At 36.5% G+C, this 16,095-nt stretch overlaps 1 protein-coding gene across 1 annotated transcript in view; it reads left to right on the forward strand.

Annotated features, from left to right (window-relative positions):
* Positions 1-16,095, forward strand: part of INTS6 (integrator complex subunit 6) — a 60,234-nt gene that overhangs the window by 22,359 nt on the left and 21,780 nt on the right. Inside the window, exon 4 of the mRNA XM_037375851.1 lies at positions 12,482-12,571. Coding sequence (XP_037231748.1) covers positions 12,482-12,571 — 90 coding nt within the window. The remainder of the gene's footprint in view (positions 1-12,481; positions 12,572-16,095) is intronic.

A 16,095-nucleotide genomic window follows, 5' to 3' on the forward strand; every position in this document is an offset into this window, starting at 1 on the left:
ACTAAATGGTCATCAGAGGACAGTCTTGAGGACAGTTAGGAGTACCAAAATTTTATCTCTTGGCTTGACTTGTGATGTAGAACAGTTTGTGCCTCAGGTCATCATAGGCTCCTTAGATGTACTAGCTTTCTTATTTGTTGAAATGTGCTTGAAGGTGTGTCTCATAGTTGGAGTATTCTTGTCTTTTTGAACATATTTGCACTTCAGCACAGCTAATTGTCAGGGAGGCAAGCAAATACATGTAAAGAGCCAGAAGTTTGGTTATCTTGTAAAGCAGAAGTATTTATTTTTGTTTTCTCAGTGTCACCATCCTTATGTTTATTTTCTTTAGCTTTATTGTCACTTTTCTTACAGAATAGTTTACCTTCAGTCATGGTTTTCTGTTGTAGACAGTCCATATCTCTGAAGCTTGTAGGGAAGAACTGTTAGTTGTGCATATGTCTGAATTTAATTGAAGTCAGACTCAGTTGAATCTGATTGTGTTGCTTGAGAGTCTTACTTGCTGCTTTTTTTGCTTGTAATACAAACAACACAGTGAGTTTTTTTAGTTCATAGAATATACCTAGATCTGCATCTCCCACTTGAACATGATATGTTTCCACTTCATGTTGTGATTTTAGCATTGTATTATCTGGCCCTTTTTTCAAGCTGCTTTCACCGGTTGTTTATGCAACAGATTGGAATGCCATCTAATTTGTGAATGAACTCATATCAAACATCCAATTTCATTGTGTGATTATGGTGCTAATTTGAATTGTCCAAAGTGTAGACCAGTCTTCTGTAGAGAAAAAATAATGCTGCAGATAGAGATAATGATTGTATGGTATATTTAGGATAAATCCTTCATATGTATTAGAACACACTTGATTTTTTTACGTAAGTTTTTCTGATGATCCTGTAGTATTTGTGATGTCTATGAAGGATATCATATGTTCATTAAGTGTTTTCTATGTATCAGCATATTTTACTATTTAATTCTGAAATATTGACAGCAAAACAGGATTTCAGGTTTTTATTGCCTGTATATTTTATTGAAAATGAAAGGGATGTATTTAGTCATTCTGGTACTGTAAGGTTTGACCCCAAATGGTCTAGATTTTCAAAAATGTATAGGCAATTTCAGTCTTGCAATTAATGAGAAATCAAGTATCTGTTATCTAAGCACCTATTGTTTTCGTTCTAGGGATACTGCCGCTGCCCTCAGTTAATTTATTTGCCCTAGCCTACATAAATCTACAGTCACTATAGATTTAAGCCTAAATTTTTCCGGTGGGGAACCTAGGTTAATGCCTACAGCTGAATTAAAACAGGGAAGAAGTTGCTGGCTGCAAGATTATGATACTAACCTTAGTAGGAATGTTGAATGACTGTGACCTGGGACACTGAATATGTAAGACTTCTGGTTGTATGAGAAGACAGGAGGATTTTTCTGGTCCTACTCTAGTTACTCTAATATGTGTGGCAAGTGTGGATCTTGCAGCACTGCAGTAGTAGATAACTAGAATAGCAGATAAGTAAGTGCTGATTTTGTCTAACAGTTCCATGGCTTTAACGTTGGAGGTCTTTTAGAAACTTACCTAGCAGTAACTGGTGCAGGTGAAGTCTCCAGTATGTGTTTTGACAGTGATTCAAGGACAAAGGTATTGAAAGTAATGCTTGATGTAATCTTGTTGACTTGGCCAGGAACTTTACCTGAATAATCACATTTAGTGTCTGCTCAGTGTAGCCACTTCCCATTTCCTGTAATTTATAGGGCTTTTTCTATCTACATGGAACTGCTACTGCTTGTGGAGAGCAGGGTGTTAATCTGATTTCATCCAATAATAACGTTGAGGCTGAATTACCTGAATACACTGTGTATTTGTCAGTGTAGTCTTGAGCAAAAAGCTACATTGAACAAATTCAGAATGTTTCTAATTGAATCAGTTTAGGGCACTGACATTTTTTTTGATGCTCAGCATACAGAATATGAGCAAAAAGTGGCTTCCTCTCTTCCAGCATATGTTGCCCCCCGCCCCCCGGCTTTGAATCCCAGAATACTGACTTGATTGTATGTATCTATATGTAAGACATAACCAGCCTAGCTGCCTGCTCTGCTCCTGAATTTACAACCACTCAAGTGCTCATAGTTGTGCCAAGACTTACTTCAAGTTGTGAGTGTGACTTCATGTAGTAAAATAATGATTGATTCAGATCCTTAATAAGCTGGACTATGAACTATAGTGGTTCAGGAACCTGTTTTAAAACAGCTAAGTTGCTCCTGCTGTAGTGGTGACAAACTCTGGGAGGGAGTTGTGGGAGAATCTTGGGGCAGTTCAGAAGAATTGCTGTCACTGAGCTATTTTCAGTCAGCTTGGTAGTACTCTGGATTGGTAACACCCCAAAAGGTGGGAAGAATTTTGTATACAACTTCTTGGCTTTTCCCCTTTGTTTTTTGGTGGGGTTTTCATGTGTGTTTTCCCTACCCCGTGTGCTGCCAGCTGTGAGATTCATTACCCTTCTCCAATATATGGAGAACAGAGGCCTGGCTTAGCACTGTGAATCGCAGTGACTGAGCTGGGACCAGCTATGTAAAGTCATTGCTGTGAAGCAGAAAGGCTGCAGTAATTAGGGACTTGACCCAGGGCTTGACAAGGTCAGTTATTTTTGGAATTAAACATTCAGAAATATTTTTAGGAAATGCAATGGAATAATCTTTAAACTCAGATTCTTTGGGGCTGACTTTAAAATTTTTTGGTATGGATGGTGGTTTTAGCTTTTTTGAAGTTTATGAAAGCTCAAATATAACCTATTTTTAGTAGCTTACATTTACTATATTCAGTTAAATAACTTCAAAAACTACTAGGATTTGTTGGTTGTTTATCCAGTTTCAGATGATTAACAGTAGGGATTCATTTACTAATCTGTAACTGGCTGATAAGGTGCATCTTTAACTGACGGTTTCTGTTACCTTAAAAATAAGGTACAAATGTGATCACTGTTGCTTTGCTGCTTGTATATTTCAATTTAATGTAAGGAAAAGTTAAAGTTCTTCCCTTCTTGGGGTTATGTATCTGTCACATCAGTGCTTATGCATTTCAAATATCAGTGGCTTTTTGTTCTTAATTTCAATGTTGTTCTTCACACGCTTAATTACTTGCTGGCGTTCACTATATATGAAAGCTATTCTACATTTTTATTTTGAGAATGTCACATAATTGTGAAAGATTCAAGGACTGAATTGTTTTTGAAACTTACCAAGGACCTTATCTAAATTGGAGCACTTAGAAGTTAATCAAGAAGTTATCCCTTATATAATATGTTATTTAGAACTCAATTAAATTTGTTCTTAGATGAAAGAAACGGGGCAAACCTTTATACTAAACCAGCATTTTTGAAACTGTGACTTAGTGATGTGGAAACTGTGATTTAGGCACCTGAAGACATCACTGTATCTTGAGATTTTAAATCTGATGTCTTCCTAAATTCTACCATATATTCGTTGTTCCTTTATTGTTCAGTATGAACATAGTCTAAAAATGCTTCCTTGGCACACATCCCTTGTGTTTTCACATATGCGCTATTCAATATGGAGATTCTGTATTCCAAAATGATAATTTATTGCATTGAATCTCCTTTTCAGGCTGCTTTGGGTAGCTTTTTTGGTTTCTTGCTGTTAGTTTTGGTTTTGTTCTTAGCACAAACTTTGAGTAGAATTCCAAAATGACTGAAGTTTTGCAATTAATAGTCTTTAAGCAGTACATTGAGTGCCAGACTTGGAAACCCAGAATGTGTAAAGTTATGGGCATCCATAAAAATGATACTAAGCATAGAGAATTTTTGTTGCATGTTTCAAGATGGGTATGTAATGAAATCATTGCCTATAGAACACAAACTTGCAAGCTCAGGCAAAGCAAGCAGCTGATATGCCTAAATATATTTTTATGATTTTTTTTTAGACAAAGGATTTGTCTTTTATGCAGTTCAGATAACTGTTTTTTCCCTGTAGTATTTTTAATTGTAGAAGGGATATCTGACTGGATCATCGATTTTTTTTTTTTTTTTTTTTTTTTTTTGCTGTAGGGCTTTCAGACTGGGAAGGACAAGTATAAGATGACAAGTTTGGAGCTTCAACAGTTAATTGAAGCCATAAATGGTTATTTTTAAAATTGTTTAGAGCAAAGTACTGAGGAGCAGATTACTTTTTTCATCCCATTTATTTTCCCTAATACCTTAAAGTTCCTTTTCTTAAATGGAACTTGCATTGCCTGTGTTATAGACATAGTGGTTGTTTCAAAAATGCTCCCTTCATTTTTATATTCTGTAACTGGTGTGCTGAGGAGTTTGATTTCTGGCTTGGCTTTAGGAAGAGTCTGCTGTTGCACTTGTGTTCTGCTTTGAAAATCTTCTGGTAACTGGTTTTTTTTTTTCCCCCCGTTTAAATCTGTGATTCATTTGTTCCAGTCAAATACCAAAAGCTTCAGTTGTACCACCAAATCAATGTCCTAACTGCATGTGCAAAAATAATTTTATCTACTGCTAATCTGTAGTGCTGGTAAGGGATGAAGCAAACCCCATGTAACTACCTTGTAATCCTCCATGACATTCCGTGTAAGAAACCATGATTAGTGCCAGTCTTGGGCATTGTAGTAACTGTTAGGTATTTGTAGTATAGTTAACTAAAGAATTGTCTAGGACATGAAAAATTACTTTGCCTATAATAACCTTGCTGTAGCCTGTAGGGAAGGACAGCTGTACATAGCTGAATTTAGGTTTTGGAATCTTCTCACCTCATGGAGAAAAGTCTTTTTTGGTAGACTTACTGCAAAACTGTTGCCATTGATACCCAGACTTTCCGTGTGAATTGAGTGCAGGAGAAATTGACTGCTTGAATAGCATTTTCCATTTCCTTGGGGGAAAAGATGGTGAGTTAGTGGAAGCATGAGTTCAGACTTTGATATAAATTCTAGCAGACTCCCTTAAAACTCTTTATTTTTAAGGTCTTCTCCAAAACATAAAATAATTTGACATAGAATACTATTTTTCAGCTTCAAAAGAAAAGGGAGTGTGTGTTTAATACAGTTGAATGTTTGTGGCTGAGCCTACCAAAAGATGGGCAATCAGCAGCAAAAAAGGTAGAAGTGGAATGATGGTATGTGCTGTCCCTGGTGTCGGGAAACCATGAATTGTTGGATTAAATGCAGAGTCAGATCAAGAGATTAGGGTTCAGTGACTGATTACTACTTATTTGTGCTTATGCAATAATTTAGACGTTTTTGGTATACACAGTTTTAGAAAAGTATTTACTTGTTTCTATGTATTTCGAAATAGTATTCAAACAGAGCATGCCTCATGTTTATCTTCTTGTTACTCATCACCTCATACAAGGATAGATTTTATTAACTTGTGCCCCCTCTGCTGGCTACTTTTCTAACTACAAAGTAAAAATTCAAGTTTAGGTAGGTGAGGTACTCTGACGTGTTATTTTGGCTGAACATCAGTGTAGAAAAGTCCCTTTAATGGGTGTAAAACTAAACCAGAAACCACATGAGTCCTAATCTGTGTGTCAGTGGTGGTGTTGAGAGGTGGTGTTTTCATAATGCATAGTTATTATCAGGGGCTCAGTCAGGACTCCTTCAGTGTTTCTCAAACCTGTTTCTTTCCCTCATCATTAGCTGAAACGATTTGGTGTTTTTACCCACCCTGTATGTGTATATTTTTTCATATACAAATGAACAGAAGTATCTATGGTTCTTGGGGGCTATGGAGGACTACACTTCAAACTTCTAAAACCTACTATCATCTGCATTTCTGGTAGCAGTCATTTTCTCCTTAAGCTGTAAGAGTGCTCTGCTTTTGGGTGCAGTAAGAGGCTCTCTCAAATTACCTTTAACAGGTGATGTCTTCTCGGCTGCCTAGCATGAAGGGGAGGTAGAGCGTAAGTTCTCCCATCTTGGATACTGCGGGGAGAGCTAAAAGGTTTCAATGTTATTATAGAGGATGTATATCCATAATGGAGATGTTTGTGGAGGGAATTAGTAATAAGAATCTTCCCACTGACCTGCAGCCCTTTCAGAAAAACACTGGGCATTTTTCCTCAGTGGTAGTGTAATTCCTGGAACAGTGTTTCATTAGGTTGTTTTATAAGATTCCGATCTGTGACTGATCTGGCATCTGTCTTTGCCATTGATCAGGAATCAAGGGAGATATCTGTTTTATATTAAAATTTCTTTTATGACTTAAACTTCATAACAGACTTCAAAACACTTGTATAATACTCAAGCTATTTAGTGTTGCTTTCATTAAACTTTCTTCTGAGGCTTCTGAGAGTGATCTTGAAGTACATCCACTGTGCAGTATCTGGTCATCTACTAGTAAGGCAGAATTGCTAATACTGCAAAACTGCATTATCTGTTGCATAATCAACAGCATCGAGGGAATATATAAAAGTCTTACAGACAGCAAAACAGATGAGTTAACGATTTTCTTTGTGCGTGAAGCCTGGCTTGTCAGAGATCTTAAGCCCATACAGAGTTCCAGTATGTTCCTCAGCTCTTACTTACTCAGGCTGAAATCACAGAAGTCTCTCTGACACTTCAGTGGTTCCCATTCGTGGGGTCAGTTTCTATTCTAAAACAGCCGTAACAAATAAATATGGTTTCAAAGCTGTTTTTTATCATGCATGTTCAGTCACTTTGATCACGCTATGATGCAGTTCAGAGGTGCTGTACTTTTCAGTCTGGCCACAGAATCATGGACTTCTATGGCATATCCTGTGAGAAGTTGGTTTTATCAAAGCAGATATTCTGGTAGAACCTGACTGCCCTTTGTGCACTTCCTCCCAGCATACTTTTTTTTGCGTTCCGGTAGATCAATGTTTTATGGTGTGTTTCTGCTAAGTATTAATTAGGTGATATGCAGTGTAGCTTTATCTGGGAAAGCTTCCATTTAAAAATATTTTGCTTCTTACCAAGTAGTAGAAGTACATAAAATACAATTGATTCTATGGGTCTTCACAGCTGTATTGATTGGTTCTGCAGCGATAATAAAAATAGTCAAAGTTGCTGAAAAATGCAAGTGGGACAAGTAAGCTGCACAAGATGCTACAGTTTTTATGCAGCTGACAAACAGAGCATAGATAAAGATCTGTATATTTGACTGATAGTCATCTGCCTTAAGCAATGAAGGGGAAAGTCTCTAATAAATGTTAAATTAATGTTTTCAACTTTTCATGATGTTGCTAAAGCGTAACTGAAGTTCCTAACATACAAAAAGCGAAAACTACAATGGATCTGGACCATCCATTTTAGTTTGTTGCAATTCAAGCTCATTGGTTTGGTAGTTTTTAAAATGTTACCAGTTTTTAAAAAGTACCTTTAAAGCTAATAATTTTGCTATAATTTTGATGACTTAGATTTAATTTTAAACTATTGTTTTTCAACAGTGGTTGCTCACACTCTTAAGAGCATTTATGAGAATCTTCACCTTTTAAATTCTGAAAAAAATTATAGTGCACTTTTGTATTTCCTGGTCAGATAGCTAAATTTACTGGCAGTTAAGGCTGATAACTTGTGAAGATAAAAAGGCTTTGCTGAGGTAATAGGATGTGTGATGGATGTGCAATACAACTTTGGTTAAATTTCGTGATTTACTAAAATGAAAGCATACCTTTTAACATTTGATCATGAACTGAAAATGAGGTTTTCCCAGTGATTACTAATGTGTTCTGTTAAAAATATGCACTTTATTTCAGTTGACACTTATTTGCAACTTCTAGCCTTTCTTGGGCATGAAGCTTTTGTACTACATATTTCTTTTTATAGTAGTTGCTTGTTGAACATGTCATTCTTAGTCTCTGACTTGGCATTTTTTTGGTCATGTTTCTACCTCAGCTATTTCTTCAGATTTTCAACACTTCTGACTCTGAAATTAATATTTAAATGTGTGCATTGAGATAACAGTAGTCTTAAATCGATCTTCTCTTACTGCATGTATAATATTGTGTACTTGCACATCTAAAGGTCTCAATAGCCCTTGAATTGCTTTACCTGTACACTTTGAAGAATAAAAAATAATCCATGAATGTATTAGTCATGCTGAAACTCATTGCTAAGATTACTTGTCAAACTGAATTCTTAGTTTTGAGAGTCTTAACCAGATAATAATGTGTCTTGATAATTTGGTATACTTCTGGCTTGATCTGAGGCTCCATCTGAGAGCATCACACAAGCTGGGGTGGGCTGGCTGTGCCTCTTACTGTGACCCCATGTGAGTGCTGTGGAGCTCAGTGATGCTCACAGCTCTGTATTTGGTTTGGGTTTTTTTTTGTTTTTAGGGTTTTTTTGTATTATCTGAGCACAGAGCTAGTTCAGCTGGAGACTGATGAAATGGCAACCAGTGTTAACTGAGTTGCTTTGTTTCGGATCAAGTAGTTGTGAAGCTGTCATTGTTTAGAAGATGTGTGTTGTGTAACAGGTAGGTTTTAAGGCTTTGATATTCTTGCTTGTTCTTTTTTAGCGTAGCAAGCTTGCCCTGGTATTGATGCTGATTTTTAAGTAACTCTATTCCAAAAAGAGGTCTGTGGGGTTTTTTTGTCATCTTTGTGCATATATGTCCTTGAAAATGTGGATTTTGGGTAAACGAATAAAGCCCTCTTGTATACCACATAACTTGGTGGTTGAACAGGTTGATCAGTCCTTAAAACCTTAGGTGCTTCTTCCTTAGTACTTCTTTCACCACTGTTAGGAACCTTCAGAGGGAAAAGTGTATTATTGAAAATAATTTGCAGTCAATTACTCTAGCAGCTATTTAGACTGAAAAGGATACCAAATGAGCCAATTTGCCTACATGAGGCAATTAGCTGAAATCCCAGTGGGAGCTAGTTGCTGCTGAATTTTCAGCTAGAAAAATAAGTAATATTTAGTTTTTCCAAAATACTTGTTTATAAGCAAATCTATTTAAAAAGAAGAGCTTAAAATAAAAGTTGAAAATACTTTTCAGTTTACTGTAGCCTGAGTAGTAAATTGGCATTCAAACTGCCGCAGTTTAAATATAGCAGTTGAGTTTCTAGACTCTTAAGATGTTTATCCACTATCAGTGGTTATAAGCTGTCTGAAAACAGATATCACAAGAACAGAAGTAGCTTTGCTTGTGTGCTTGTTAGAATAGACCTGTATAATGCTAGCTTAAATTGTGAGCGATGACCTTATGTTTCCCAGGGTATTGGTGCTGAGGCCACATTGATCTTTACCCTAGTCACTTTAAGAACTCAGCATTTCACACTTCCTCTGCTTCACTTTCCTGTGTGGGAATGTAAGATGATACTAAAGTTAGCTGCTGTGGATTATTTTTGCTTTTGAAATGAACAAAACCTCTTGGCAATTAGTTAGTTGTCAGAGTAAGTTGTAAACAGGCTTATTATTTACACCTTGGTATGCTGAGCTGATTTTGAATGCATTTCAGCATACCTGTAAGCTGCCAAAGAGCTGGCAACATGCTCTGTCACCCACTGTTTCACTGTGTAACTAAAATAATTGAGCTCTGCTGAATTGATTTCCTATGCATTCAGTCAATGGTGTTACAATGTATTTTGAAGAATATGGTATTTCTCAGAATTCAAAGTAAATTCAAAGTGTTTTAATAGTATATTTTAAAGGAAAAAGCAATAGAATCTAATTTCATTATCATGGAATTGGATTCATTAGATAGAAATAAAGTTCTAAACCAGCAATTGACAAAACTGTGGTTTTGTTAAAAAACTGGTAACCAAGTCCTCTGGAATTTCATTTCACTAAATCTACTGAAACATCTCTGAGAGCTTATGTAAATGGGGTGTTTTGGTGTTTTTTTAGGAATATCTGACTTAATACTGGTGTTGTGTGCCTTCATATAGCTAAGGTGAGAGGTGGGGTCAGAAGAGTCAGTGGTATTCTTTAAGAATTAATGACATGTAAATTTTTAGTCAAAAATAGTGAACCTCAATAACAGGCATTTTATCTGACATTCTTCCTTGAATATAATCTAATGTTGTTTCTGCTCTTTTAGGTGGAATGTGGATCTTAGTTCATGTTTCTGAATTTCACGGAGCTGTGAACCTAAGTGCAGCTAAGTGAACTCAGCTCTGTTCGCTTGTCTTTAAATAATTCAGTGGTGAATTGTGTACTCTGACTTGATTTCATAAATTCTTTCTCTAGAAAGGATAATACTTATAGCTGTATTGATGAGTTGATGAACTTGAGATTACTGCATTTTTCACATCCAGGTAGTGAAGAAAAGATTTCAAGGGGAAACTTTCCATTTTTGCTTAGAGGTATGAAGTACTCTGCAGCAGTGCACTGCTCATATTTCCATACGAGTTATCCTGTAGGTGATACCTGTGGAGTTGCGAGTTACCTTGTCTTTGGGGTCAGTGATTCTCAGTGTAGCTGTTACCCTGGCTACAAGTGAATGTTGGTTTTGTTCTGGTAAAGAGATTCTTGTTGTTGTAAATATGTTGCTATATGAGTTGATTTTTGACTTAGTATGTTGGTGATCATCCATCGTACAGGCAAAATGCACGTGAAATTATGAAAGATACTGAGGATGAACTAATTTCTCCCTTAGACATTTTTCCTGGGGGAGCTCAAGCTTAGAATTTCTTGTTTCCTTCCTTATGATTTCATAATAATTCTAAGCCTATAGGGTTTAAATTTAAGGCTTAAATTTTACATGGGTAAAATTGAGAAAGATTGTAGTTGAAGTACACCAGTGTTAAGATAATGAGGATGCATGGATAATAGGGGTTGTCAGAGACTAAATTTTTAATACTTATATTTCAAATTGGACCAGAAAATTGACCTAAAGTGTTGCTTATGACATTCTAAATATAAAGTCTTGTTATTTTTATCAATTGTTGATTTATATTTACAATCATTTATTAGCAGTAGGATTAAAGTATTTTTATGTTCAGTGTTCATGAGAACAATATCCTTTTCCTCTAGTTTGAAACCCTGCTTTCAATATTATTTCAGTGCAATGTAATTAGCTTCCAGCTGATGTTTTGCAGTTGTGGTGAACTATTAGTTGGTAGAATAACATACCATAACTGTTCTTCAGAATTAAATGAGGCTAAATATTCTTAGGAAGTTATTTTAATTAAAATTGAGTGTAGTTTGAGAGTACTTTAAATTCTTGAGTAATTGTTTAAATTGAATTATGAACTAGCTTAGCTTTTCTGGGAGAGATTTATCTTTACTTTTTAATATTTTTTGTCTGTAGTAATGGTATGCTATTTTCTAAAAAAATTAGTATTTTCACTAAGGTTTGAGAAAATGCTGAGCAAATCTAATTTTTCTGTTGGTGTATAATTGACCGCTGTAAATGTGGTGTTGCCATTTCAAACTGGACATTCCTCACCAAATACATTTCAGATTGTTAGGTGATGTTTCTGTTCGAAGCATGCAATCAGTAGATGATACTTTGTATTAAATGTGTTCTAAAAAAAAATTAAAAGCTCTTTTTCTAAAACCTATTAGTTTTCTCTCCATATTTTTAGAGTAAATTGTAAGCATTCATGAGATAGTTTGCCTTTATAAGTAGAACTAGGCTGTGGGTCTACATGTATTTTTCTTTGTTCTTTTCTGAAGAAGAAAAATGATGCCTTAAGCTTGGCAGTAGAAGAGTAGGACCTACTAAACAAAAGGTGGTGATGGCGGCTTTTATCCAGTTCGTCTTTAACCCTAGCTGGAGTAGAATGTGCTGCCTGGGCTTGGAGTTGACATGTGCATGGATTACTTTGGGTTCCTCTTTTTTCAGGGGGCCAGAAGGCTGCTAGCCCAATAGCATTAGGAAAAGAAAGTGCCAATAGCAAACCAAGGTTTTTTTGTTACAGTTAGACTAGTTGAATGTCTTGGTGGGATTACAGAATGTCTTGCCTTGTTTATGTTTCTGCCTTAATTGATTCATATAGAAAGCTTATCTACTTTTCAAGTACTTGTTTCTGAGAAGTCTCATGTTCATGGTTGAACCACTTTGGTCAAAATGTAACTGGTACTATTAATGTCAGTTTTCCTTAATAAGAAGAGTATTAGTTCTTAACTCAGGGATGGTGATCAGAGTACTACACAAATGCTTTAGATGGTCACAGTAATTAAATCACACATAAAATCAGCTGTGTAATAGGAGGAATTGCAAGTATCTCTGCTTTGAAGAAACAGTTGCTCCTCTAAGCAGCTGCTAGTTTGCCAGAATACTGCAGTGCACATTGTTCTTAAAGTCCTATATTAACCATTTTTGCTGTGTTTTTATATGCATTTATTGTATACAGATATATTTAGTGTCTAGCTTTACATGGCCTAACAGCAAAAAGACACAGAAACCCATAGCACTGTACTATATAGTACATGACAATAACTACCTTGAGCCTCATGGTTTTCTTGGTAGGTATCAGTGGCCATTTAATGATTGAACAGAAGATTATGAATTTGTGACACCATTTTATTTAAAATTGCTTTTTTTCCCTTAGGGACGAAACCCCTTTTTTCTGGAGCCAGCAATAATTATAACTGTTACTGATGGAAGTAAATTAACTACTACCAGTGGGATACAGGAAGAGGTAAGATCTGCCCTATGTTTACAATGATGCATACTAAATGTTGTGTTAAGCTACTGTTTACAGTAGGAGCATAAATGACTTCTCAAAAGTATGCTTATAACAGTTTAAGCTTGTATATTTTTTCCTTTAATTTGAGGTAATTTTATGCAATAGCACTACAAAAATCTGAGTAGCTCTTTTTCCTTATCACATGTGACAAGCATGTAGTACAGCTGTTGGTAGACTTAATTTGCCATTTTTATCCAAGGAGTTCATGGCTTTTCAGATATATTAACAGAAGAAATCAATTTCTGTAAAGCATCTATGTCTGCAGTTGGTCTAGATAGGAGTTCTTTGTGTATAGACCCAGATCAATGTAGTGATTTCTCAAAGGATGTGGCCACTAGGGAGTATGTGAAATATATATTTCTTTCACACTAGTCTCTTAAAGTGATTATAATAATATCAGTAGTGTCCTTATCCAAGATAAAGGCTGAATAAATTTATTTCGGATTAGATCTGTAGAGCAGTTTAAAACACCAGATCTTCATATGCTGAAGTACCTGCTCACATCTGGCAAACTCAGAGCTATAGAAAATGCTGAGGCACTGAACTATTTTGACTTGCTGGCCATTTTGAATTCTTTCCTTAAAAAGATGGGAGATGTCACTGGGGATAGGGTTGGTCTGACTAGCTCAGTGCCCGTTCCATGAAGTAGTAAAAAACCCCAAACAATGACAACAAAAAAATCCCTAAGATCATTCCCTTTGCAGGGAAAAGGTTAATATCTGAAGGTCTGTCCTAAAGCTTGAGGGGAGGATTCAGACTTTTCCATGTGGTACACCACTTCTGACTATAAAGGTTAATTTGTCATACTTACATAGCTGTTCATTAGTTATTTGAATTTATCCTAATACTCTGTTATATTGTGTCCTTACAGCACTTACAGAAGTTGTTTGTATGGAAAGTGGTATTTGAATGTTTTTATAATTTATCTGACTTAGAGGAAGAAAGTTGAACGACCTCATAATTTTATGTGGACTACTAACAAACAGCCATAGCCAGTAACTGAAAGGGAGTGCCTGAATTCACGATACCAAATAGGTTGTCTGTCTAAAACCTCATTTTCATCATACTTTTTTGCCCAATACGCTATTTTTAGCTTTGTCCAGTGATTGATTGGGTGTGGTCCAAAATACGGAGTAGAATAGCAGCCTCATATTTACAGTGATTGTCACTGAGGAAGTATTAATTAAACAGAGGGTAGTGTGACACTATTTTAGAGCCTTCTACAACATGTAGTGCTATTAACAGCAGAATACTGTTGTTTTTTAAGAGCAAATTAGGTAATCACTTAGCTGTGTAAGTCCTTTCTTGAGGAGAAGCAACCTCTCTGCTCTCAGATAACTAACTTGCAAAATCTGACATCGACATCCTGGAGTGTGGACACCCAAGATGCTGGGAAGGTGAAGCAAATGACATCTGGGTAGAGGCTGAGAACTGGGTTTGTCCAGCTTTTAGAGGAGAAGGCTATGGGGTGAGGGTTTTTTTTTTACCACCATACACAACTTAATTGTGGGGGGAGCCAGTCTTTTCTTGGAGGTGCACAGGGCTGAGATGAGAAGGCAACAGCTGCAAACTGCATCTTGGGAAATTCTGATTGGATTATCAGAAATTTTAACTGGGTGATAGAGCACTAGTGTAGATTGTCCAGTGGTTGTGTCATCTTCATTACTGGAGATGCTCAAAACTGAGTTGGACAAGGCCATGAGCCAGTCAGAAGGCTTTGGACTGTGTAACCTTCACATGTCCCTTCTAACATACACAGTTCTGTGGTTCTACATTACATTTCTTTTCATCTTGTTCATTTATCCAAAATAATTTCAGAAAGAAAGCTATTGGCTGTCGTGAGGTTTTTTTTTTTCCTTATGGCAGGAGTCAGGATTTTCTATAGCCAGTGAGGGTTTTTTTCTGTTCCTTTTCCTTCAACTTTTTCACCTTAGTCTTCACACAATGACATTTTCTTATGATCAGGCAACTATTTGGTCACATGTTCACATCTTTAAATTGTTGTAACAAGTTGAGAAAATGGGTTTTCTGGAGGCTACTTGAATCTACCAAATTTAGGCTTGGCTTATAAGTGGTGCTGACTGATAAGTGTGTGCCACACCCAGAGTTTGTGTTATGATAGTGACATTGGGTCAGATACACTTACATGATTTAATGATTGCTAAACTACATTCTAGAGATGCAGAATCTGCTCTACTAATGATTTCTTGGTAAATGAGCAAATTTAAACACATTGCCTTCTGGAGGAACTGAAAGCGAGCACTACTTTTACATCCTGCAAGGCAAAATGCAAGTTGCTTGGAGTGCTCTTCCATATGTATTTACAAGGTATATATACCCAGCAATGGATGTGATTTTTTTTTTTTGTGTGTGTGTGCCATAGCTGTACTGGTAGGAACATCCTTAACACTGTCAAAGAGCAGAGGAACAAAGCATTCAGGGTTGCTTCTGTCTTTCTGGGATGGTCTTTTGCTTTTGTCAACATGTGTCCTATTGATCAGAAATTTTTCTTACTGTAGCCTGAGCGACCTTTACAGTTACCTCTAAGCTGGACATGCAGAAATGAAGTAGAATTAATATACCACCCTGGAGATACAGAAGTCTGTTGTTGCTCTTCTGTTCGATAACAAAGCTTTTTGGTCACTTTCAAATGTGCCTTCTGTTCTTTGGGTTTGACTTTGGAGCGGCTTTTCAGAGTTGGTGTTGGAAGTGATCATATCCCACCGGTTATGACAACAGTGTCTTTACTTCTTGTGTAAAGTTCTTATCATGGACTAAGGTAGTATATTTTTAGTTCCTTTAAAACTTATGTACAAGAGAACTGACAGAACATTGTTTTTGGAATGCCTGTGAAGCCAGCATGGAACCTGGAGGCAAGTTTTCTCAAAGCTTTGTCATTCAGGTGAACATTTGCATTTTTACCAATGAAATCAGCTTTATCGCTGTGGGAACACTGTCATTTGCCCCAGTGTGAAGCAGTCAAGCTTAAACACTGTTTCGGAGCTCTTGCTGAATTCTTCAGATGTCCTGTTCCTTTGTGGAATTTAATATGGGTTTTGAAGATGAAGAGCCTTACCCATTCAGTGCTACTTTGTGTCTCATGGATGTGGTTCATCGGACTGAAGACAGGAATGATGCAGTCTGTGCAATCATCATCTTCACCAGCCCACGTTAGTAGGATTTTTAGTACTGTCCCTTCTGGCACTGACTTTAATGCGTCAGTGCTGATGAACTGGCACTCATCAGTATTGCATTCAGCATAACATGTTGACCAGATTCTTCCCTGGGTTCACTTGTCCCAGTCATACTTGAGAAAGACATAGGCTCATACTGTTGGAATAGCATTATTAATTATTGGTCTCATGCTATGGATTCCTCTTGGAGTGGCTTTCACTGCTGGCCTGATCCCTCACATCTGGTCTTACCCCTTTTCTGATCTTTCCTTTACAATTTTTTAATTGCTTGAGGGGATTTCT

This window comes from Falco rusticolus, chromosome 2, assembly GCF_015220075.1.
Source record: "Falco rusticolus isolate bFalRus1 chromosome 2, bFalRus1.pri, whole genome shotgun sequence".
NCBI classification, from domain to species: Eukaryota; Metazoa; Chordata; class Aves; order Falconiformes; family Falconidae; genus Falco; species Falco rusticolus.